Source organism: Toxorhynchites rutilus, chromosome 2 (assembly GCF_029784135.1).
Source record: "Toxorhynchites rutilus septentrionalis strain SRP chromosome 2, ASM2978413v1, whole genome shotgun sequence".
In the NCBI taxonomy this organism is placed as follows: Eukaryota; Metazoa; Arthropoda; class Insecta; order Diptera; family Culicidae; genus Toxorhynchites; species Toxorhynchites rutilus.
The window spans coordinates 209,940,543-209,967,766 of record NC_073745.1 but is presented as its reverse complement, the minus strand read 5'-3'; the positions used below and the strand labels follow the sequence as shown (position 1 = coordinate 209,967,766).

At 38.9% G+C, this 27,224-nt stretch overlaps 1 protein-coding gene across 1 annotated transcript; it reads right to left on the bottom strand.

Annotated features, from left to right (window-relative positions):
* Window positions 1–1,814: 1,814 nt before the first annotated feature.
* LOC129768739 (uncharacterized) lies at window positions 1,815–2,929 on the bottom strand (the record flags this gene model as incomplete). Its single annotated transcript, XM_055770587.1, has 4 exons — window positions 1,815–2,036; window positions 2,111–2,401; window positions 2,473–2,580; window positions 2,836–2,929. Coding segments are annotated over 4 exons (525 nt in total), but the record flags the coding sequence as incomplete, so codon positions are not given.
* Window positions 2,930–27,224: the final 24,295 nt, after the last annotated feature.

Sequence of the window (27,224 nt, the reverse complement as noted above, 5' to 3'; positions counted from 1 at the left end):
TAGCGGGTTCGTTTCCATCTGTTCTCATCTTATGACAATTGCATTATTATTGTTTGTGTGTTGTGATTGTTGTTTTCCTGAAATGTCATAAGTAAGTATTGTACAGAAAATAATATCGCGTAAAATAACAATAAAATATCATTTTTGCAGATGTTTTGATGAGACATCACGAAGTAAGTAACTATATGTATAAATGCACTAATTTGTCTTCCATTGCAGGCGCAGAATTATGTGTTTTAAAATTGTTTATATAACTTTGTCATGTAGCTTTTGTGCTTTGAATAAAGTGTATTATAAAAATAAAATATGTGTTGTTTTTTTCTGGTTTCTGTCTGCCTGGGCCGCAACAACACCTTAGTAAGATGTACTTTCAGTATTTTTTTTTCCATATTTTTGTCTCAAAGCTATTGAGAATGGCGTGAAAAAAACGAGAAGGTGCATTTTTCACCATAGATCCTATGGTGTACCATGTAAGGACTCAAATATATGGTACTACTGCCAAAATTTTCTATTTTGTACTATATACATTATTTTCCATACAGCTGGTGATTTAGTTTGAGGGCACTTTTTACTCCCTTACCCAGCCAGGCCCTTTGGAAATATAAAAAAATATGTTTTTGTACCGCGCAACACTGAAAAAAATCTGAAAAAAATCACACATATCAAGAAAAACCATAGGAACACATTTAAATATGAATTAGAGTAGTACTGAATCACTAAATCCCAAAAAAAATTTCAAAATTTCAATACTTTTTTAGTACTTCCATTTTTGATAAAAAAAATTTCTGATAATGTTTATTGATACTATTCTGTATTTTTTTCAAATTTTTATCTCGAAGCTATTGAGGATGGCGTGAAATAAACGAAAAAGTACGTTTTTTACTATAGATCCTACGTCAAACCACATAGGGGTTCAAATAAACCGCCAAAATTTCTTATTTAATGTCCTATACAATATTTTCCATACAGCTGGTGATTTGGTTTGGGGGCACTTTTTACTCCCTTACCCGGCCAGGCCCTATAATAATCAATTGTAAAGACACTGTGAAATACTGGTAAGCTATTTTGGGAGCGGAGGCGATCTGGCGTAGTGGTAACATCCATGCCTCTCACGCTAAAGGTCACGAGTTCAATTCTCACTCCCGACATTCTTCCAAAAATGGAAGTAAAAGTGACGAACCAGCCTAATGAGTTGAAAATCACTATAATACAGATAAAAAAAAAAATATTTTGGGAGCTATTAAATACTGGTTCAAATTACAAAAAAACGGTTGAACTTTGAATTTCAAAAGTCATAATTTGAAATCCAGATAATATGTTAACACAAATTGAAATTTTAGCATTTCTACCGACTATTTCTAGATCAGCGTTATTACTCTTCCAGGTGAATTGATCGTGAATTGAATAACAAGACGATCATTAGTTGAGGTTGTGATTTACTGCTTTGTTAGAAAAATGCCGGCCTAAAATTCATATCGAACACAAAGTGAAACCAAACTGGTGATTTTAATGTGAAACAAAGCTGTTGAAAAAAATATGAACGGAAGAGTTTCCTGCATCGAACGGCAATGGGTGATGGAAAATGGATATGTTTTATAATCGTAAAACAAAGGAAAAATATTTAGGTCGACAATCAACTTTGTCCGCAATCTCAAATCGATTCGGAATGGAATTTTCTTTTTAAATTTATAAATAGAGCAATTCCACGCTAAATCAACCGATTTTGACGAGACTTACTCCAATATTCCGTAAATCTGTTGACAACTATTCGATAAGGTTGGTGATATGCACAAACTAATAAAAAAGATTCCATAAAAATGTTTACATTTTTAATTTATTTCTATACACGCTTTAATAACTACTGTAATGTTTTAATACTATCGCGGAACTAAGCAAGAATAATACATAAGAGGATTATTAATGAATCTTCTTAATTTGTTGCACAAAACGATAACATGTGACTGACTTCCAAAGCTTACCTTTGGTCAAATATGTAATTTCTCCTCAGCAGATGCCAGGTTTTAGAATTTGTACTTCTGAAAACATAAAACGAGAAAACACGTGAATATCCTCCCCGCAGGCCAATTGGCTGTGAAAGGTGTCCACTTACTAGGACGAGCGCCGCACCGATTGGCACAGTCCAGCTTGTCTATGTTGTGGTATGTGGTCTGATCGGTCCCACAAACCGGATTGTAGTGACTAAGCGTCAGGCAGTTGGACATGCAGGCATAGAAACGTCGTGACCTAGTTGGCGGCTGGGATTCATCCTCCTGCGGATGGTGGTTTGCCGGCAGCGGTATACTAAATGGTTTCAGATCATTGATTTCATCGTTCGGAAAGGTGGTCTGCACCGGCCGGTTGGTAGTGGTCGTTGTACTACCCAGCGGTGGACGGTCTCGTACTAATTATGGGGTTAATAACATTATACGGATCGATTGTAAAATTATAATAGATGATAATTATGGTTCGTACCAAATTTGTTGTTTGATGGGAAGAACGGTTTGAAGGGACTCCGGTGTGATTGCTGTCGCTTCACGCGATTTGCCGCGGACCAAGGAATCCAGACTGCTAGCACCAACGCTGCGAAATGTGAAAATAAATTAATGAAGACAAAACAAAAAACAAGAAATCATAAACTGAACCGAAACCATCAACAATATTAGCTGGCTCATTTAATTAACACAGATTTCGTTTTGATCGGCGTTCGATATTTTGTTTCTGCGGTGACCTAGAGACACATATAACAACTTCAGTTGATTGACACGAATCGATTGTGCATCTAATTAAATCAAACATCAGACCAGTTCTGATGCCATCTAAAGAAGTAACTCTTACTATAGGTTCCGTTAGGAGCAGGAATGCTGGGCGCCAATGCCGACACACCCTTGAACTTGGCCGTAGCAATACCAAACCCCGTGCGGTGATTGGTTCAAAGTTATGAATGAATTAAAATGGTTCGTTTGCGATTTGATTCGTGTTCTGTGCCACGCTATGTAAATGGCTGTGTATACGGCTGCTTCCGAGGTTAATCCGATTATCGGCTGCTTTTATTGAACTATTCCGCCGCGTTCGTTCTGCTCTAATGATTTGCATTGCGGTCGCTGACAGATGTGTCCCCCTCCACTTATTGTTTACGGTTTGCATGCAAATTTATACATTTTGAGATAATTGGAATAGACAGAACTGGATCGAAATGATGCAAAACTTTTATTGTAAAGCTGGCTAATAAACCATGCAATTTGTGTTGCTATGTTTTGGCTTAGGTCAATCATTTGTACTGTAAGCTATATTTCGGCGCACACAAACCTTACATTTTTAAAGTCAATCGAAATATGAAAGATCTGTTTTTTTTTTTTGCAGTTTCGTTTGAATCAGTTATACACAATTAATTTTTCGCAGCATCACTCTCTTGCAAAATTATTTATGGTTCAATATAACCATCCAGGTGTTAAAATAATTTGTGAAAAACGTACACTCTGTCCCACTTCTATAAGACCACCCTGATTCTATATCGTTGCAACACAAACAGTTAGAATTAGATACATTCATATATTGTAGACTGCTTAGAATAAAGTATATTTAAGGTCAATTCCGTTCAAAAAAGTTGTTTGTTTATTTATTGTGCTTAAATATGATAATTTTTGCTGTCCAGTTTCTATAAGACCACTTTAAAATTCATAAGTATTATCAATGAAAAATTCAAAACGATAGGCTGATTTACATGTCAATAATTGGTAACCTTGCCATTTCGACTAATAACCTTGGAAATTCGTGTTGGAATACTATTTACCAAATTTTGCTGAACGGATATTTTTCATTTTTCCGAAATTGCGACCTTGAGTTCTTCAATCGTGGTGGAGCGTTTTCCCTCAGTGTAGATTCTACGACTTTCAACAGGATCCAAGTCTGGAGAGCGAGCCGGCCAGTCCAAAAAATTAGGTTTTTGGTCCTTAATCCATTGCTTAGTATACTTGCTGGTATGAATGGAAGCATTGTTTTGCTTGAATGTGAATTTTTTGTGACTATATCCACGCAAAAACGGTAGAAGAGAGGATTCCAGCACATGTATGTATGTAATCCTTGAATGATGTGAAAGCTATCTTAAGCTTTCCGGTTGCACATATTCCCGCCCAAACCATGCACAAGCCTCCACCAAAATTCCTGGTTGAAAAATACTGTTCCTTCTTCCGTAAATCGCACTAGTACCCGTTGAAACCATCAGGACCATCCAAATTGAACTTGTTTTCGTCAGTGAAGATAACCTATACCTTGAGGAACTCTTCGTTATGGTATATAGCAAATGTATTCTTTTGGAAACATTTTTGTCACAACATACCACGCCCCACTGTTGGTTCATGTGACTTTGGCAAAACTCAGACGTCTTCCGAGGTGAAATGATGTAAGATGAGGAGTTTTAACCTTTTAACCCCTTGTTTGTGAGGATTTTTCACCAAAATTGGATGAATTGTCACCCGAGCAGTTAAGTAGTTGAAATATTGCTTTATTTGCACATGCGATTGTGAGGTATTCGAACCTGTTCTAGCTATTTCCCGCTTATACCGGCCAGGGAGCTTCGATTTATGTGGAACTCTCTTCTTCTTATCGTATCCTTGAGGATTCGCCAAATAATTGACCACTACTTGATTGGATCGCTCAATCCGACGAGAAATTTCTCTGATACGAACATTTTCTTGGTGAAATGCATCGATTTGTTTCTCTTCTCTCTCCGTGAGGACTTTCCCTTCGGCATTTTTCAGACTTAATTGATCAAAACAACTAAAACAACGGAAATGTAACTGTAAAATGTAAATGTCTTATAGGAACTTGACAGTTGAAAGTACGAAAACATACGCTCAGCGCTTGCACACACACACATATGAAAATCATGCAGTTTATGATAGTCACCAATACCTACACACTAAAATATAAATTGAAGCATTGTTTGTTCATAATGACACAAAGCAGCAAGGTCATCACCTGGTCTTATAGAAATTGGACAGAGTGTACATGTACATTTCAAATCTTAAATCCACTTTAAATCGAACCTTGAAATATATCATACTAGCTGACGTTGTTCTGCCATATAAATTAGTTCTAGTGAATATTTTGGTTCAATAGATTACAGAATGCAAAATTCGATCGGGGTGGTTCCGACTTGATAATATTTCAGAATACGGGTGAGTATTTGATCAGTAAAGGGAATGGGAAATTCCGATTTTATTTTCTCAAGGGAAAATTAACTGAACTAAACCAAACTAAGAATGTGTGTATGTGGTAATCCTCGCATTTGCCATTTAACCGAAAACATTCAGTAACGTGTGGGACAGAATGCGTGTAATTTAGTAATAAAGCTCATTAAAGACTTCATTTTTTGTTTGAGCGCATGTGTAATGTCACGTGCATTACGTTTTGGTTTGGCAATAATCAAGGCTGTGTCGACATTGGTCATGATAGCGTCTCGCAAGTAAATGTATTCATCGTCACACCACTTATGTTTATTGTGTCGTAGGAATCGCAGTTCGCTCTATTCCTCTACTTTGGCACTGTGTAGCGGACCGGGTTTCAAAAGACAACCCGGAACCTACGGCCAGCTCGAAGAAGGCTAAGAAGTTAGCGTTCCCACCCGTCCTCCCTTAAGCGATTGGCTAAGGCGCCACCTCTTTCGAGGACCAATCGCCGTGTTCGATTGCCCAGCTAGAGACCTGACACGCAGGCCTAAATTATGTCCTTTTATAAGGATCGGAGAACGGTCGAGCTGTATCAATTCCAGTCAGCGAAGGCTGACAGAAGACACCCGCAGAAAGCTCCAAAAAAATTATCAAACACCTGAGAACCACCCTAAGATCGATGGAAAACCTCTACAGGGTTTTATCATCATAGGCAATGTTCAACACCAATCCACCAGACTGGCACGACCATCTGGGAAACAAAAATGCTGACGACCAGAATTCCAGACATTAACCTCGATACACGGATAACGTGAAATTTTTATGAAAATAAAAATGAACAATCACAGGCTCACATTTATACTAACGACTTTTATTCCTAACAAACGACATGACGAAAATCTTTCTAAATGAACTACCGATTTACATTTATACAATTTATTCGTACATTTGTTTCACTTAAACTATGGGGACATCACATGTGCACATGAACAAACATTGGCCGAACAACTTTGGCGATTGAGCTTTCGCCCTGCCCCAGGGAGGTGGGATGGGAAATCTAAGCTCTTAGGTATACTTTCTGGAGTATCTTTTAGTTTACTTTCGATTGTGACCAGTCTTCCATGTTTCACAAAAACACTGCGTCCGGAATAAACATGTCCACGCTGCTGTTCACAGTTTTGTGTTTGAGTACAAACATGATTTTTTCGTAAATAGTCGCGGCAATACATACACACACTCTTTACAGATACACGGGCCGAAGGTTGTGCAGTCCACTGATGATTCAACAAGAGCCAAAGGTTGTACCGCTCATGACAACTCTACACGAGCTGATGATTGCGCCGGCATTCTATCCTGGATTCCTCGAGTCAAAAAAGACGCACCACGCTAGATATGGGGTGCAGACTAGGTGGGGGCCTTGCTGATTAACGGTCAGCTGCATCCCAATAGGAAGTATCCCATGTCGGGCACACGTACAGAGCACTGAAGACTGCAACATCCCAATTATGAGAACACTTGTAATACCAACCTCGAGCCAACCGCGAGTAATCGGTTACATATTACTAACATAGTTGTAAGCAAACATTGTCAAAATATTGAACTCCCGGCCCCGTTAGGCTGACGCCATATGAGCCTTAATAAAAATATATATTTTGGTGCAAGAACTTATAGCCTCTTAGTTCGTGCAATTTTTGAAATGCGAACTAAATTTCAAGTTCGTTTCTGTGAAAAGGTATTCTACGAAGAAATGTTTTGGGATGAATAATTTCTTTCCGTGTATGAAAAGAAACGAAACGAAAGCAATGAATACTGCGACATCGGGTGATATGTCTGTACATGATGTTCTTGAATTATATACATCGTGTTTGTTTTCACATGTCTATTTTTTTTTTTTTTTTATCCAAAATATATATTTTTATTAAGGCTCATATGGCGTCAACCTGACGGGGCCGGGAGTTCAATATTTCGACAATGTTTGCCTTATAACTATGTTAGTAATATGTAACCGATTACTCGCGGTTGGCTCGAGGTTAGTATTACAAGTGTTTTCGTAATTGTGATGTTGCTGTCTTCAATGATCTGTACCTATGCCCGACACGGGATACTTCCTATTGGGATGCAGCTGACCATTAATCAGCAACGCCCCCCTAGTCTGTACCCCATATCTAGCGTGGTGCGTCTTCTCGAGGAATCCAGGATAGAATGGTCACTAGCCGGCGCAATCATCAGCTCGTGTAGAGTTGTCATGAGCGGTACAACCTTTGGCTTTTGTTGAATCATCAGTGGACTGCACAACCTTTGGCCCGTGTATCTGTAAAGAGTGTTTGTATGTATTGCCGCGACTAAGTAAAAGTTTATAGATCGGATAGGAGGGATACGAAACAGGGACACAACGAAGGAAACATCATTAAACGTTGACATCGGCGTTTCTGAGGAACAGGTATAGATGAAGCAGAAGATCAGGATCTCGGCTACCTAAGATATCCCGGACGGGGATATCCGATTGTCTGCCTTTTGCTCTCAGTGCTCTAGAGAGCTGAGAGCGAGCAGCATGGAACCGGATACACGACCAGACAATATGCTCGATGTCGTGGTAGCCATCGCCACAATCACAAAGATTGTTTGCTGCGAGCCCAATGCGATAGAGATGCGCGTTTAGGTTGTAGTGATTGGACATAAGCCGAGATATCACGCGAATGAAATCACGACCGACATTCAATCCCTTAAACCAAGCTTTCGTCGAAACCTTAGGGATAATCGTGTGTAACCAACGACCGAACTCATCTTCACTCCACATGCGCTGCCAACTAACGAGTGTGTCCTGACGAGGAATGTGAAAAAATTCGTTATAAGCAATTTGCCTTTCAAAAAGTGTGCCTTTTGAAGCGCCCACCTTAGCTAGCGAGTCCGCTTTCTCATTCCCCGGAATCGAGCAATGAGAGGGAACCCATGCTAAGGTAATCGTGAATAATTTTTCGACCAAAACACTCAATAGATGTCTTATTCTTGTTAGGAAATAAGATGAGCGTTTATCAACTTTCATTGAGCGGATTGCCTCTATTGAGCTGAGACTGTCTGAAAAAATAAAATAATGGTCGATGGGCAATGTTTCAATGATCCCTAAAGCGTAGTATATCGCACCCAGTTCAGCGACATACACGGAACAAGGATCTTTGAGTTTGAAAGAGGCACTGGAATTTTCATTGAAGATGCCGAAGCCAGTGGACCCGTTTATGCATGAACCGTCAGTAAAGAACATTTTATCAGATCTATCTTTCCCATATTCTGCCGAAAATATCTCCGGAATATAATCGGAGCGTAGATGATCTGGGATTCCATGGATCTTTTGTCGCATGGACAGATCAAAATTGACAGAGGAATTGCAAAAGTATGGGAAGCAAACTTGGTTGGAGATGCCCGGTGAAGGGTGCACTTCATAGGTAAGGTACTCATGGTACAAAGACATAAAACTTGACTGAGGAGTCAGTTGGAGTAGATTTTCGAAGTTATCAATCACCAATGGATTCATGATTTTGCAACGGATGAGAAATCTGTAGGATAATTCTGTTAACCGAAGAGTAAGCGGGGGTACTCCTGCCAAAACTTCGAGACTCATCGTATGTGTCGAATGCAAACACCCCATGGCTATACGCAGGCAACGATATTGTATTCTCTCCAGCTTGAGAATATGAATCCTGGCAGCTGATCGGAAGCAAAAACTGCCATATTCTAACACTGATAATATCGTTGTTTTGTATAACTGAATGAGGTGTCCTGGATGGGCGCCCCACCGTGTCCCGGTTATTGTTTGGAGAAAATTGATTCTTTGCTGGCATTTCTGTTTCAAATACGCAATGTGTATTCCCCAGGTACATTTAGAGTCAAAATATACTCCAAGGTATTTGAAAAACATCGAGTGCCTGATCGCTTTGCCGGATAGGTGAAGCTGAAATTGGGAGGGTTCGTGCTTCCTAGAAAAAACGACCATTTCGGTTTTCTCCGTAGAGAATTCGATACCCAGCTTGAGAGCCCACGTGAACAGGTTGTTCAGGGTATCTTGCAAGGATTTTTGCAGAACGGCGGGATTAGTACCCGTGATGGAAATAACTCCATCGTCTGCAAGTTGTCTCAGCGTGCAGTCTCTAGTTAGACAATCATCTATATCATTGACGTAAAAACTGTACAAGAGGGGGCTCAGGCAGGAGCCTTGTGGTAGGCCCATAAAACTGTAACGAGAAGATTTCGAGCTGCCATGAGAGAAAATCATGTGCTTTTCTGACAGTAAATTGTACAGGAAATTGTTAAGAATTGGTGAAAGTCCACGATTATGAAGCTTCTCTGAGAGAATTTCCATGGAAACTGAATCAAATGCCCCTTTGATATCGAGAAAAACGGAAGCCATTTGTTCTTTGCGAGCAAATGCGATTTGGATTTCAGAAGATAGCAGCGCGAGACAATCATTTGTCCCTCTACCTCGGCGGAAGCCAAACTGCGTATTTGACAGCAAATTGTTCGTTTCGACCCACTTGTCCAAACGAAGTAGAATCATTTTCTCTAACAATTTACGAATACAGGATAACATTGCAATCGGCCTATACGAATTGTGATCGCAAGCCGGCTTGTTGGGTTTTCGTATGGCTATCACTCTCACTTGTCTCCAGTCATGCGGGACTATATTCAGCACCAGAAACTTGTTGAACAAGTTCAGCAAACGCTGTTTTGCCAAGTCGGGAAGATTCTTCAATAAGTTGAATTTAATCTTGTCCGACCCCGGAGCTGAATTGTTACATGAGAGAAGTGCAATTGAGAATTCTACCATCGAAAAATTCTCATAATCGCCTTGGAGCGGAATGTCGCGTACGACGTTTTGTGCAGGAACGGAATCGGGACAAACCTTTCTTGCAAATTTGAAAATCCAACAGTCAGAGTATTCCTCACTTTCATTTGTATGGTTCCAGCCACGCATTCTCCTAGCCGTATTCCAAAGAGTGCTCATAGCTGTCTCCCTTGACAAACCATTGACGAACTTCCGCCAATATCCACGCTTTTTTGCTTTAATCAGACCTTTTAGTTTGGCTTCTAGAGCTTGGTACTTTCGAAACCATTCCACTAATCCAGTTTTCCTGAATTTTTTGAAAGCGGATGATTTTTCAAGGTAGACCTTTGAACACTCCTTGTCCCACCAATGTGATGGAGGACGACGTCGGAAAGTGGTAGCAGGAACACGTTTCTTTTGAGCTTGAAGTGCGCTATCGTAAATCAAACTCGATATAAAGTTATACTCTTCGAGTGGAGGAAGTTCATGCATTGAAACAAGTGCTTCAGATATTATTTCTGCAAATTTTCTCCAGTCAATATTTTTCGTGAGGTCATACGCAATATCGACTGACTCACGAGAACCTGATTCATTGGCGATCGATAAAATTATTGGCAGGTGATCACTACCGTGGGGATCTTGGATTACCTTCCATGTGCAATCCAGGGATAACGAAGAAGAGCAAAGTGATATGTCTAGCATACTTGCCCGTGCAGGAGGGTTGGCTATCCTAGTTGCTTCCCCTGTATTTAAAACTGTCATGTTGAAGTTGTCGCACAGATCATAAATCAACGTGGCACGGTTGTCATCGTAGAGTGATCCCCATGCTGTTCCATGGGAGTTGAAATCACCTAAGATTAACCGCGGCTCCGGCATTGCCTCGATAGTATCAAAGAACTGATGGCGGCCTACCGTAGTTCTGGGAGGGATATATATCGAAGCAATGCAGAGGTCTTTGCCATTGATTTGTGTCTGGCAAGCGACAACTTCAATGCCTGTCATCGATGGGAGAGTGACTCTATAGAAGGATGTCTATGTTTGTGTATCATTGTTCGTGTTGGGGATAGACACTCAACACTAGCGAGAATCATGTTCGAATTCAAACAAAATCATGTAATTTTCACATCGCGTGAACATGTGTAAGTGTTTTTCGGAAGACTGATTGTGACTTAGTGGAGGTACACTGTAAATGTTTCAGTGTGAGTTTTTGAATTTAAATAATTGAATCTGTTTGAATATTTGAATAATTACTAACTATCCTAACCAATAAATAAATAAATAATATTGTAAATAAATAAATTTAGAAATAAATAAACAACACTCAATAAATATGACACCAACAATAAATAAGTAAATAAATAATCTGAAAACATCATACGACGATAACAGTTGTGCCAACTGTTACAACTGCTTACGACATCGTGGAATGACGTTGTCCTGGCCGCATTGGAGGGAGCTCCACAATATTGTTTGTTTTTCCTCCTGTAACCGCATGTTCATACATATTATTTCAAAACGAGAATTCTCGCGTAACTTTTGGAAAGGTCCTAAGTAACAAATGTAAACAAATCGAGTTTATGGATGCACACCATTAGCTCTCAATCATTGAACGCATTGCGAAAACAACCGTTCAAGTATCTATCCTTTTCACCTTTTTATTACCGATACAAAATATGTCCAATATATATGTCCAACGTTTCGGAGGAGTTCGGTAAAAAACACCGTGACCCGAGATTTATATATATTTATATCACAGGGGGTCTCCGTAGCCACTTTGGTTGTGCGTTCGCTTAGCAAGCGATCGATCATGAGTTCAAAACTCAGGGACCTCATTGACCATCTTTGTGTTGTTACAGAATAATTACGTCCACGCAACAATCATCACCTATGGAGATCGATCCACGGTCGAAATAAGATCGATTCATCCATACAACTGCTCTGCTCTGCAAGACGCATCGGGCTGCTGTTCTATGAATAACTCAACAATGATCAATCAACTGTCTCCGCTGTCCGGTCTAACTGGATAATGGAAGAACAGAAGGAAAATACTCTTACGCCTAAATGGCTACTGTGTAAATGTGTACCATATGCAATAATATAGAAGGGAATACTCTAACTCCGAAAAATGGCAACTGTGTAATGTGCTAATTATAGATATGATAAACATGTGACATGTACACGATTAAAATTCGGCTCTGTTACAGCTAAAATGCTAATGAGCCTTAAATAAATAAAAAAAAGGAATAAAAAAAATAGATAGATCATCATATAAAACGCCCACAGCGGAAAAAATACAGTTGTACAGACAGAAACAGAACACATGGTGACGTCGACACGTGTGTTTAACGGCGACAGTGTAATTATAAATATCGGTGGGCAAACAATAGAAAAACTAATTAGATATTTTGGCGTTATTCTAGGATGAAGTAAAAATGTAAATATACAGCCATTCCATGCCAAACCGATATAGCGATTCTCAGATTTCCCTGAAAAGTGGTAGTTTTGTTCTTTATCGCAACATTTTAGATCCGTTTTTTTTATTCGGGTGCCAATTTCAATTTTAGAGTGGTGATTCATTGAAAATATTTTTCCCTTTTTTCGTAAATGACTTTTTTCAAAAATGCATCACTTTTGAACTACTTAACCGATTCCGATGATCGACATATCAAATTGAAGCTAGATAGCTAGTACTTTATTGATTGTATTTGTTTTTCATGGTCTCGGGATCAAGGGCGCAATATTAATTTTTATAATTTTACTTGAAAGCTGAGATTTTTTACACAACGTATCCAAAATCCAGAGAGGTGTTTTTTTTGTTCTTGAGTAATGATTTTTCAAAATTACTCGATTGTCCGAAAAATAATTTTTCCCATTTTTTTCCAAAAATTACTCTACCGTTCTACGCATAGTTGTCCCATGTTGCTTTTTGACAATTTTCACTTTTCTTCGTAAACCGATGTTTTTATGCCTAATCTTCCGGATAAACACAAAAAAAGATATTGTTTGTTCCCAGCTTTTAAAAAAAACAACATCAAGCTCAATTGTCCTGTGTTTATATTCTAAGCATAAATGTAACACCATGTATTTTTTTGTAGATCTATAATATTGGCTGTCAAAAAAGTCCGGCGGTATTTTTTTTGAATTTTCATTTGTTCATAAAATTAGTTACAATCATCTGTTTTAAGTCAAATATGCCCCGTTTTGTTCGATGATTTGTTCCCAACGAGATGCCAACTTCCTAATACCCCTGTTATAGAAGCTCGCTTCCTTATTGGCAAAAAAACTCGGATAGCCAATTTTCACAGGCCTCTTTTGTGGCTAACTTCTGACTACCTAGCTCGCCATGGACAAAAACAGATGGTAGTCACTTGGTGCAAGGTCCGGACTATACGGCGGATGCAAAAGAACCTCCCATCCGAGCTCCCGGAGCTTCTGGCGCGTCACCAAAGAAGTGTGTGGCCTGGCGTTATCCTGATGGAAGACAATGCGGCCTCTGTTTATCAAAGATGGCCTCTTCTTTATGAGTGCTACCTTCAAGCGGTCCAGTTGTTGGCAGTACAGGTCCGAATTGAGCGTTTGGCTATAGGGAAGCAGCTCATAATAGATTATTCCTTGACAATCCCACCAAACGCACATCAGAACCTTCCTGGCCGTTAATGAGGGCTTGGCCACCGTCTGAGCCGCTTCAGCGAGCTTCGACCACGACCGTTTGCGCTTCACGTTGTCGTAAGTGACCCACTTTTCATCGCCAGTCACCATCCGCTTCAGAAACGGGTCGATTTTGTTGCGATTCAGCAGCGATTCACATGCGTCGATACGGTCAAAGATGTTTTTTTGCGTCAACGTGTGTGGCACCCATACATCGAGCTTCTTTGTGAATCAAAGCTTCTTCAAATGGTTAATAACGGTTTGATGACTTATCCTCAGCTCTTAGCCGATGCTACGGCTGCTACTATGCCAGTCTTTCTCGGCTAATTCAGCGATTTTGTCGCAATTTTCGACGACAGGCCTTCCGGAGCGTGGCGCATCTTCGATGACCTCTACACCAGAACGAAAACGTTGAAACCATCGTTGTGCAGTGGAAATTTTATTGGCAGCTTGAGATGCATTTTTGCCTTTGTCATAGTAGTACTGTAAAATATGTCGGATTTTCTCTTTATTTTGCTCCATATTTGCGACACTATAACTCACGAACGACTTAACCAAACAAAACACTGTCAAGGACTATATTATAGCGCGCAAAAATACCTTTCCAACAAGCTATAGTATGTCTCGATACAATGAATACAACTAGAACTACGCGATTACAACGACACCTCGCGGAAATACCGCAGGACTTTTTTGACAGCCTAATATATGAATCGGCTCAAGCACACGACTTTTATGTCACGCTTTCAACAGGTCTAATGCATTCATTTCTGGTTTGGAAGAACGGCCTAAACAAATAAAAAAAAGTTTAACAGAACACGTGTACACCTTGTTAGCGAACGCCTAATAACAATGAGATTTATACTCTGCAAAGGTGTTGCAGATCACGCCCTTCTTCATAAAACGATGTTTTTATGCATAATCATTTGGAAAAACACGAAAAAACTTATTGTTTGTTCGCAGTATATCAAAAAACAACATCAAGTTCAATTGCCCCTTATTGATATTCTAGGCATAACTGTCCCACCATGAATTTTTAATCCCGTAATCAAGCTTGATTGATTCAAATGAGGGGAACGTTTCACGTTTCTATTCAGTTTCAGATTCTCGGAATACTTTTTCTTGCATTCTCAATTAGGGAGCGATATGAATTTAGAGATGCAGATGATTTGTGATGCGTGAACATTATTACGCGTTCAATGTTATTATTCAAATAAGTATGGGCAATTAAAACAGTTTTGTTCGACATTGGATTCACGAATAGACTACTACAATTTGACAAATCCATTTGAAGTATTATATTGCAAAAGACAAAGTTCAAATTTACCTAACGATGTGTATCAACACATCGTTAGAACATTTACAATTAATACCAATACCAATAATAAATAATGAATAATTTATAATAATACCGTAAGGGAAAATTTAAATGAATTCCTTTATTAATCGAATTGATTCGTCGAGAAAAAATATAAAGTAGGAAGTTGCTGATACAGCCAAACTAGCGTTGCCAGAAAGCATTTCATTTTCGGCAGAAACCATGCCATTTCGTGTCCTGAAGCGTCAGATGGGAAAATAAAATCATCTGTACCCCAACGCCTTGAAATGTTTGTATGCATGGAAGCAGACATATCTTTCTTTTTTCTTTTTTCTTTTTTTTTGGGATTGCACCCAAAAATAAAAGTCCAAACGACGTCAACGGGGATTGAACCAAGGCCGGCTGGAATGCAAGGCTGCTTTACACGACTACGCTGTCCACATAGCTAATGATGCCGTTGAGTAAATGCGTGATAATATTGCACCTGATCATAAAATCAGCCATTCCATGCCAAACCGATATAGTGTTTCTCAGATTGTCGTCAAAAGTGGTAGTTTTGTTCTTCATAGCAAATTATTAGAGTTGTAGTTTTTTATTTTTTTGTACGGGTGACCATTTCCATTTTAGGACGGTCCGAAAAATCCATTTCTTCGCATTTTTGCCAAAAATGACTTTTTAAAAAAATTCATAACTTTTGAACCACTGTACCAATTCAGATGTACGACATATAAAATTAAAACCAATTAGCTGGTCTTTTTGGAAATATACTACAGTTGCAGAAAACTTGAATTATGTTTTCGTTATTATTGATTGTATTTGTTTTTTATAGTTTTCATGGTCTCGGGACCAAAGGCGCCATATTTTTTTTTTGAAAGCTGAGATTTTTTTTACGTTGCATATCTCGAAACAAGGGAGGCGTTTTTTTTCGTTTTTGAGTTATTATTTTTCAAAGATAACCGATGGTCCGAAAAATCATTTTTTCCCATTTTTTCCACTACAAAAAATCATAACTTTTGATCTACTGGACCTATTAAGATGATCGACATATCAAATAAGCTAGTCTTGTTTGAGAAAACATTACACTCTGAATAGAAATGGATTTTGTTTTCGTAATTATTGATTATATTTGCTTTCTATAGCTTACATCGTTTCGGGACCAAGAGCGCCATATTTTTTTTATATTTTTTCCTGAGAGCTGAGGTTTTTTCACATAATAAATCCGAATACCAGAGAGGTGTTATTTTTCGTTTTTAAGTTATGATTTTTCAAGGTTAACATGTTTTTAGTTTTCGTTCAATATTTCTATGCGACTAGACTGTATGCATGTGACTATAATCCAATTAATTGGGAAGTGTGTTATTTTTTCAAGAAAGTCTAGCTAGTAGGCTTTAATTTGATATGTCGATCATGAATCGATCTAGTAGTTCAAAAGTAATATATTTTTTTTAAAAAGTCATTTTTGGGAAAAAAGGGAAAAATGATTTTTTGAACCATTGGGTAACTTTGAAAAATCATAACTCAAAAACGAAAAAAACGCCTCCCTGGTTTCGAGATATGTTATGTGAAAAATCATCAGCTTTCCATACAAAAATATAAAAAAATATAGGTCCCGAAACCATGAAAACTAAAAAAAAATAATACAATAAATAATGACAGAACCAAAACCTGAAATTTTTGCAAGCGTAGCATTTTTCCAGGAATGACTAGCTTATAAGCTTTAATTTGATATGTCTAACGTCTAAATCGGTTCAATAGTTCAAAAGTTATGATTTTTTTAAATATGTCATTATTGGAAAAAAAGGGGAAAAAGTCGATAATTCGAATCACCCTAAAATGAAAATATGCACCCTAACAAAAATATTAAAAAATACAGGTCTAATCGTTTGCGATAAAGAACGAACCTACCACTTTTGACGAAAATCTGAGAACTACTATATCGGTTCGACATGGAATGGCTGGATATACAAATTTGCCGGTAATACTGAAAAATATAAAAATCTTTGAAATGATCTGAAAAATATGTACTTTGAGAGTTTGTTAAACTTTAAAAAACTGTGTAACAATATCTATGATTACAATCTCTTTCAACATCTGTAAAACAGTCTAAACAACGGTCATCTACTTCATCCCCTTAAATCATTTTTTTTCAAAGTATGGCTATCGTATGTGCTATCGCTTAGCGTTTTCTCAATATAAATCAGTATCTTAAATGTGTTTACCCTTTAGTAGCTTTAAATTTATTCTTTGAAATTTTCAGTACTATATGATTTATTTGAATGTTTTTTTATTACACAGAAATTATCTTCCTTGTCGATCATCCACCCAAAACACAAAGTACGACTAAATTCTATAATAACAAATCATTACGCTTCCCTGTTGGTAATTGCTACTGTTCGCATATATCCGTAAATGCATATACATTACCATTAGGAAACAACAGTTTCCACAAGTTGCTTTTTATATGACACCAATCGAAGCGCGAACAGTGCGCAGACGATTTAATGCCATGAAACCCCCAGATTGCAGACTAATGACAATCTCCACAAGAGAAGGAAAAAAAATGGCGAGGCGATCATAACGACGGCAAACAATTATCCATCGCGCTTCGATTTCATTTCGAGGAGGCATAATTAAAGCCTTAATCAAAGGCGGAAAAAAGAGCAACCGAATATAAAACTCTTTGTTTGAGCTAACAAATGGATGAGCAGGTGAAAATATAAGATTTCACTTTATCTCTGATGTGCGCATACAGTATTCATACAATTTGAACAAAAAGTAACATCACTTTTGGCGAACACAAAATGCCATTCGATGTGAGGTTTTCCTCGACCATTTGGGAGAGCTAGCAACCGAAAGATCAGCGCGAATCGGAGTTCAACGCCATTATAATCAGCGAGGAAAATGGGCGAATTTGAAGCTTATCTGTCGGCGGGTTTATGGCCCGAAAATAAAGCACGGACCATCAATCAGTCGGTGGTTAATCAGTGCGTAAGGTGATTTGTTGTGGAAAGTGAAGCTACTCAGGCCACCATGAATAATGCAGGTCGTAAGTGTAACGAACTTGCAGATGAATTAGCAACTTTATGATAGGACCACAAAATATATATAATACTTTCACCGTTTAGGTTGAGTTTTTCCAGTGTGCGATTTTGTGTTTTCTGATTAGCTATAATTTGAACAACCGAGTTGCGCAATGCACTATGAGAGCGATTGACAGCGGGGTAAGCCACTAATTGCCGTCAACTTGGGAGGGACAGGGCATGTCTTGCTTGTATATGTTATGCATACTGGGTTGCGGAATATTATCCCGTTGCTAGGTCGCATGCTGTTATCCTCCTGATCCTGACGAACAAACCGTTCGATCAAATATGCTTATTGCGGAAAATGTGTAATTTCATCATCAATACTGACGGATTGATTGATGGACATGACGAAAAGAATCGAATGAGCTGAGGAAAAAAAATCAATGTGTTCAGGTTAAATGCGAGACAACGACACACTCTGCAGCAATTGTTCCATTGTAATTTCAACGAATTCATCTCAAGACAACTCAAATAAAAGTTTGGTTCGGCCATTTCTTCTGCCGATAAGTGTATAAAATTAAGAGTATGGAAAATAAATTTGATTTAATCTTTTTTTTTTAATTTCAGCAAGATATGTTCTGGAAAACATTGCTCTGAAATATAAAAAAGGTGGGTTATGTCTATGATATATTCGCAAAGTTGACGTGGAACTACCGTTGTCTTAGTAAGCCTTTGTATTGTATTGATTAAATTATTAATTAAATGAAACGATTTTCGAATTCAATTGAATTCAACATATTTGCATTGTAAGTAAAAGGTTTGAACTGTTGCCGTGTAAGATCAATTCATGCATTGTAATACATTATGTTCATCGTTACAAGTAAATTTGATGACCGTCCTTTTACGTTTGACATGATGCCTAGGGCTACCAAAATATGTGAACGGAAGAATTGTCGAACGATCATTGTATTAGGCTGTCAAAAAAGTCCTGCGGTATTTCTGCGAGGTGCCGTTGTAAGCGCGTAGTTCTAGTTGTATTCATTGTATCGAGTCATACTATAGCTTGTTGGAAAGGTATTTTTGCGCGCTATAATATAGTCCTTGACAGTGTTTTGTTTGGTTAAGTCGTTCGTGAGTTATAGTGTCGCAAATATGGAGCAAAATAAATCCGACATATTTTACAGTACTACTATGACAAAGGCATCTCAAGCTGCCAATAAAATTTGTGCAGTATATGGACCCGATACAGTTTCCATTTCCACCGCACAACGATGGTTTCAACGTTTTCGTTCTGGTGTAGAGGTCGTCGAAGATGCGCCACGCTCCGGAAGGCCTGTCGTCGATAATTGCGACAAAATCGCTGAATTAGCCGAGAAAGACCGGTATAGTAGCAGCCGTAGCATCGGCCAAGAGCTGGGGATAAGTCATCAAACCGCTATTAACCATTTGAAGAAGTTTGGATTCACAAAGAAGCTCGATGTATGGGTGCCACACACGTTGACGCAAAAAAACATCTTTGACCGTATCGACGCATGTGAATCGCTGCTGAATCGCAACAAAATCGACCCGTTTCTGAAGCGGATGGTGACTGGCGATGAAAAGTGGGTCACTTACGACAACGTGAAGCGCAAACGGTCGTGGTCGAAGCCCGCTGAAGCGGCTCAGACGGTGGCCAAGCCCTCATTAACGGCCAGGAAGGTTCTGCTGTGTTTTTGGTGGGATTGTCAAGGAATAATCTATTATGAGCTGCTTCCCTATGGCCAAACGCTCAATTCGGACCTGTACTGCCAACAACTGGACCGCTTGGAGGTAGCACTCATGAAGAAGAGGCCATCTTTGATAAACAGAGGCCGCATTGTCTTCCATCAGGACAACGCCAGGCCACACACTTCTTTGGTGACGCGCCAGAAGCTCCGGGAGCTCGGATGGGAGGTTCTTTTGCATCCGCCGTATAGTCCGGACCTTGCACCATGTGACTACCACCTGTTTTTGTCCATGGAGAACGAGCTAGGTAGTCAGAAGTTAGCCACAAAAGAGGCCTGTGAAAATTGGCTATCCGAGTTTTTTGCCAATAAGGAAGCGAGCTTCTATAACAGAGGTATTATGAAGTTGGCATCTCGTTGGGAACAAGTCATCGAACAAAACGGCGCATATTTGACTTAAAACAGATGTTAAATTTTATGAACAATTGAAAATTCAAAAAAAAAATACCGCAGGACTTTTTTGACAACCTAATATTTTACGTTTCCCTCTGAAATATTGCATCTCTTATGTTTACGTAGTTCTCGAACCGCGAAAGTTCATTCACCTCTAGTATCTGAAATAACGATTTTCCCAGGCTACTCAGTTTAGAAGTAGTGGTAGTGGGGGCAAATTGGTCATGCGGGGCAAAGTGGTTACCTGCTTGTTTGGTAGTATAACTATGAACTATAGATGTCGTATTGATAGTCACCTCATGTTTGAAGAATTTTGTGGTGGTGGGGTGTGAATTTTTGTTGTCTGTTCATTATCTGTGACCTATTTAGAGAGAGACTTCAACATGAAAAATAAACAGACTCAAGAGTGATCTTGTAACCGACAGACGCGTGTTTAATTTGCTATACCACAAATTGGCGACGAGGTCGGGATTTTCGGCGAATTTGGGGATTGAGTTTGTGTATAAACTAAAGTGGATCTTTTACTGATGTCGAGAGAGCTAGAAGGTACGTATTTAATGGATCTAATAGTCGGAAAACGATAAAAGCAAATCATTCCCAGAAGCTGATTGGCAGCGGCAGTTGGGAGTAAAAGAGACGAACCTATTGTAGTTTGTTCGATAGCTACTGCGCAAGAAGCAGGTTATGGTTTTGCTAAGGCACGGAAAGGTTGCCTGGATTTGCGACACGTAAGCAGGAAGTTATTGCTAAGGCTCATCGGCCTGGATCTGCGACCTGCAAGCAGGAGCTTTGCGACTAGGAAGCAGGAGTTTTGCGACCTGAAGCAGGAGGAAGGATTTTCTCGGATACAACTCGGAAGTTGTCAATAATATGTCGAAGATCGGAGACAGGTAATATGTCTTGTAAATGTTGAGCGAATTTTTGCTCACAAAAATGTTCATTTAAGAATGGACCAAAATAAAGCGTTTGCAAATCTGCCAACGTTCTCTTGTATGGGTATTCCACTCAATGAAAGAAGGAATAAGTGGAATACGTGGAAACTCGGATATGAGATTTGTTTGCGAGCAGCCAAGATCAAAGAGTGCTCTGAGAAAAAGACTTGCTTCTAGCATACGGCGGGTTTGAATTACAAGAGATATTTTTCACTATCCCGGGGGACATTGCGGAGGATAAGGATAAAACGGTTGATCCCTACCAGATTGCTACCGATAAGCTTGACAGTTATTTCGCGCCACAACGTCATGAAGCTCATGAACGTTATCTTTTCTGGGCTATGAAACGGACGAAACGATGGAAAAATTCCTGATGCGAGTGCAGATGCATGCAAACAAGTGCCGTTAGAGAGCTCTGGTACCGCAGTTATCGACAAAATATTACAGTTTGTCCCGATACAGTTGCGTGAGAAATTATTACAATCGTCGGATTTGATATTGGATGAGGTAGTGGAGCAAATCAATGCATATGTGGCTACACGTTCATCGAGTGATCAAATGTCAGGGCAAGTCAAATCAGTACCAGTCAGTACCGACATGGTACAATGCGTTCAAGTGGTCTGCATGCTTTTGGCCAATGATATCATCAAGAGAGTGTCAGAACCAAGGCGTTGGTTTTCGCTATTGGTTATCGTCATAAAGGACAACGGTGACATCACATTGTGCATCGATATGCGACAAGTTAATAAGGCGATCTTGCGAGAAACACATCCTCTTCCAACGATCGAAGATATTCGCTGAAGGTGAATGGTGCGGTATATTTTTCTCGGTTGGCTATATAGGATGCATTTTATCAATTAGAACTGGACGATGAGAGTAAACCGTGACCCACGTTCATAACACACAAAGGTAAGGATAACTTAGAAAATTAATGTTTGTGTGGGGTGCGATCGAAAAAAACACATAAATTTAACTAACAGTGCAGAATGAACTGCTTTGAGCTTACACATATAATTTTTTTCATTCTTTATTTTCATCACTAGGTTTGTTCAGATACAAACGTATGGTTTTTGGAATATCTTTTGCACCGGAGATATTCCAGAAAGTCATCGAGCAAATTTTGTCTGATTGTCCTAATACCACAAACTTCATCGGCGATATTATCATAGTAGGGAAAACTGAAGAGGAGTATGATAGGAGCCTTCAGCGGGTACTAACGAAGTTTCTAGATTATGGCATTCTTTTAAACCAATCGAAATGCGCATTCAAGCTTTCTGATATCGATTTCTTAGGACACCATTTTAATAAGCAAGGTATACTTCCGTCTGAGGATAAAGTTGAAGCAATTCGAAATTTCAGGAATCCGACTACTGGAGAGGAAGTACGGAGCTTTCTGGGATTGGTTAATTATGTTGGCGCCTTTTTCCGGATTTGGCAATTATCTCTTTTCCTTTACGAGAGCTTACAAGGGCCAAAGAACCATTCAAGTGGGGTGTAAATGAACAAAATGCATTTGTAAAACTGGTTGAGCTCATTTCTCAAGTTGAAAATCTATCTCATTTTGATCCTAATCTGAAAACGAGAGTTGTTGCCGATGCATCTCCCGTGGGTCTCGGGCAGTCCTCTTACAGTTTCATGAAGGTACTCCAAAAGTTGTATCGTACTCTAGTAAGAGACTCACGGATACGGAGAAGCGCTACGCCCAAACGGAAAAAGAAGCTTTGGCTCTGGTATGGGCTGTCGAACGATTTCAAATATATCTTTTCGGCATTAGATTTCAATCGGAAACTGATCATAAACCGCTTGAAGCCATATTTTCTCCGGAATTGAAACCGTGTCTTCGCATCGAGCGCTGGGTACTTCGCCTTCAAGCATTTAGTTTTGATGTTGTATATCGCAAAGGAAAAACTAACATTGCAGACCCCTTGTCACACCTGTCGAACGCTGAAGCGAAATCATTCGACCTGGATTGTCATGTCTACGTTCGAAGTGTATTGGAACATGCAGCAGTTTTTTTTCCAAAATATATATTTTATTAAGGCACATGTGGCGTTAGCCTGACGGGGCCGGGAGTCCAATATTTTGACAATTTTTGTCTTACAACTATGTTGTTTAAGGTTTTGGTAAAAAATTTACTACCTGGTAATAAGCTCATACCGCCCTTCAATGCAGCAGTTGATGTGGATGTATTGGAAGTGGCGTCCGGAAATGATTTAGAACTGAGTGGGCTCCGAGAGTTCCTAAATCGTGGCATTTGGAATTATACTTCACATCAAATCAAACCATATCACGCTTTCCGTTACGATTTCGGCAAGGTGGGAGACCTAGTTGTGAGAGGATCTAGATTGACTGTACCGAAATCACTAAGAGATAGAATGTTGAATCTGGCACATGAGGGCCATCCAGGGCGAACTAAAATGCAACAGCGACTTCGACAAAGTTGTTGGTGGCCAGGTATGGAGTTGTTGAGCGGCTAGAGTTGTCGATTCTTGTTCCGGATGTAGGTTAGGAAGTCAACCTGAGCGTCCCGAACCTATGCAACGTCGGAAGTTACCTGAGTCACCATGGATAGATGTGGCAATCGATTTTCTCGGACCGCTACCTTCAGGTGATTACCTACTCGTCATCATTGATTATTTTAGCCGATACAAAGAGGTAGAAGTCCTCAGGAAAATAACTGCATGTGAAACGGCTAATCGTCTGGAAAGCATTTTTGTGAGACTTGGTTATCCCCATACTATTACTCTGGACAATGGGCGTCAATTTGTCAGTAATAAGTTTGATGAATATTGCAAGACTCGGGTAATAGTTCTCAATAGAACAACACCTTACTGGTCTCAAGAGAACGGGGTGGTGGAACGCCAGAATCGTTCTTTGGTGAAACGATTGAAAATCAGTCAAGCTTTGAAAAAGGGTTGGAAGCAAGATCTGTTCGCATACTTATCCATGTATTACTCGACACCGCAAAGCACTACAGGAAAGACACCAACCGAATTAATGTATGGAAGGAACATAAGAACCGTCTCTGCAAGACATAACCACAGCGGTTCCACTCACTGATTTTGCTGATCGTGATTAACAAGCCAAGGAAAAAGAGAAAGAGAGAGAAGATGTTAGACGCAGAGCAAAACCTTCAGGTCTGGTAGTAGGTGATAAGGTAAAAAATTTACTACCTGGTAATAAGCTCATACCGACCTTCAATCCTCGGTTATGACAGTCACTGCGAAAGAAGGAGCACGAGTTACAGTTGAAGATAATAATAGGAGAGTTTATCAGAGGAACTGTAGTCACCTTAATAAGCTAGGTTCTGAGCAAAATTATGCAGATAAAGGTAAATCATGCCATTGTTATTTCTGTGTATTTGTTTAAATTTCATTTCAGGCGATGTTCTCAACGTGATGGCACCTGCCGATGATCATCATGGAGTCGAATGTCTACGAAGCTCCGAATTACTTATGGAAAGGCCCGATGAAAGTTCCACAACCGCAGCTGATTTATCAAGTGATCCTGCGTCGCCGCTTCGTCCAGTCCAGTCGTCACCATGCCATCAGAAGGAGGAAGGGCCCGCAGGAACACAAGGATGCCAAATCGTTTCAATGATTGTGTCATGGAGTATTAAATTAAACATTTGAATGTTCTTCAATTCCATCTTTTGAGAAGGGGAGATGTGGTGATACATCTGTTCATTATCTGTGACCTATGTAGAGAGAGACGTCAAGACTGATGAGTGATTTTGTAACCAACAGACGAGCGTTTAATATGCTATACCACAAATTCAATGACTTTTGAGTCACCCTGTACTTCAGTAGAGCTGTCGCATGTCAAAATACATACAAAAACAGAAATTGTTCTCTCGATAGCAATTCGGCCATAGTTCTGTGCGCATGATATCTAAGGAATTTTGTTTGGGGGCAAAGTGGTCATAGGTGAATAACAACTTACAATGTTCTGTTTACTAAAGTTGATATACCGCATCACATTCTGCTCTTGAAGAAGATCCTTTTGTGGCTTTGACCCTGGATAAATATGCCACTCCAACTAAACCAAGCCTCATTATGCGGAACGTTATGTGTTTCTTACTACGTTTTTGTATGCATAAGAAAATTTGAATTTAGACTATAGGTAAACAGGCCAAGCTTATTTCATACATGTACCTACTATATCAAATATGATTGGAACAAATTTGGACGAAAAAACGCATAGATCTATCCCATTTAGTTTGATATGTGCGAGTGACCACTTTGCCCCCACTAGGTGACCACTTTACCTCCAAGCAAAAAATAAGTTCGATTTTTCACCTTTTTATTCTAATGATAAAAAGTGTACTATTTTGAATTTTTATAGTGAAAGCCGTTTGCTATTTTTAAGAACAATGAGTTGAACTATAATATTCTTCAAGAAACGGGAATTGAATCGGTGTGTGGACGCTGGAAATGAACATATTCCTTATGATGACCACTATGCCTCCACTTCCCCTACGTGTTAGGAAAACATTTTCCGGTCTGCACGACGACAAGCGAGTACAAAAGTACTCACAGCTTGCATATATTTGCAAAGTTGCATATATTTGTTTTGCAATCCATCTTGGGAAAACACTTTTCGGTGATAACAAAAATACCCCGGACTTGCATATATTTGCAAAGCAGATTCCCACATGTACATTGATTTTAAAGTCTGTGTTGGGGAACCCGTAAATCAAAACTTGGCAGTTAGGACGTTTAAATAACGCTTGATACTTACAGTTATTCAATTGTTTATCTCATGTAAAATAACATTTTATTAATTGTGATAAACGCCTTGAAATATTTCCTATCAATCGATGCACATCATCTTTTCGATTTATTAAGAAATGTTCGTTTTATAAGCATTCGAAATCATTAATTTTTTTCCTGCATGCTCTGTGTATAGGTTTTCATTTTACCCCCATGCACTCCGATTAGACGAAGTCCCACGTCATGACTAAATCAACATAACATTTTCAGGAAAGTATAGAAAACAGTGCGAATCTTCGCCAGAATAAATTTTTTAAAAGACCGAAACTCAATTAATCAATTGCTAATTTCTATCATAAGAATGAAGTCCCATGAATTTTTTGATGAGAAACTACTTCCATTCTGAAAAAAATACATTATGGAAAGCATTGATTTTTTTTTTTTTTTTAATCCCAACAGTTTATTTTATTAGTCTCATTTAGATTTCAGCTGTAACAGAGCCGAATTCATTCGTGTACGTTTTTTATCTTAAGATAACTTTTGTTGTATATTACACTGTTACCATTTTGAGGCGTAAGAGTATCTATCGATAAGCATTCGTTTTATCCATAACACAGTAGCCGTTTAGGCGAAAGAGAATTCCTATTCTATCGATTCACAACACATGTCGCTTTTTTCGGCGTAAGAATATTGCTATTGTTCGAATGTTCACAGTTGGGCTGTTCACAACGGGACTGTTGATATGAGGCTGATATGATATGATATGAGACCACAAATCAGTTTTTTTTTTTATTTAAATCGTTTATTTTTACAGGCTCAGTTACATAGGTTTAAAGGAGCCGAACTCCTTACTGTATATATACATTTTTCCTTAATTCTAATGTTAATAATATAGGAAACCGATTACTCGCGGTCAACTCGAGTTTAGAAGGGTGACATATTTTCTTCTGGAAAAGGTACAAATCAGTTGTTTTTGAAAAATCGTGAAGTTTGATAGGTTTTGTGTTGGTTTGAGTTCTTGAATCTATGGTCCCTGAACTCGTTCCGGCCACATCTCCGGAACCCTCAGACCGATTCTGATGAAACATCAAAGTTTTCTTTTCAGATGAACCTTGTCACGTTCAATTCGGTTTCAGCCGTTCCCGAGAAAACAGAGCCACAACACTAATTGTCTTGTTAAGAAAAAGCAAGTTTTCATTCATGGTGCTTTTTTGTAAAATTTATTTTTCTCACTTGTTTTAGTAATTGTAATTGTAACTATCTAATAACCGGTTTAACTCGTAAGGAATCAGCTGTGTGTGAATTAATATTTGAAGTGTCTATTATTGTCTTTTTGGTGTGTTGAAAATATATTTTTTGCGATACCTCAAAAATGAAAACGGAAATACTATTCAGAAATAGACAATTTTTTATGCAATTTTATAAACGATTCGATGAGAAGCACTGACGTA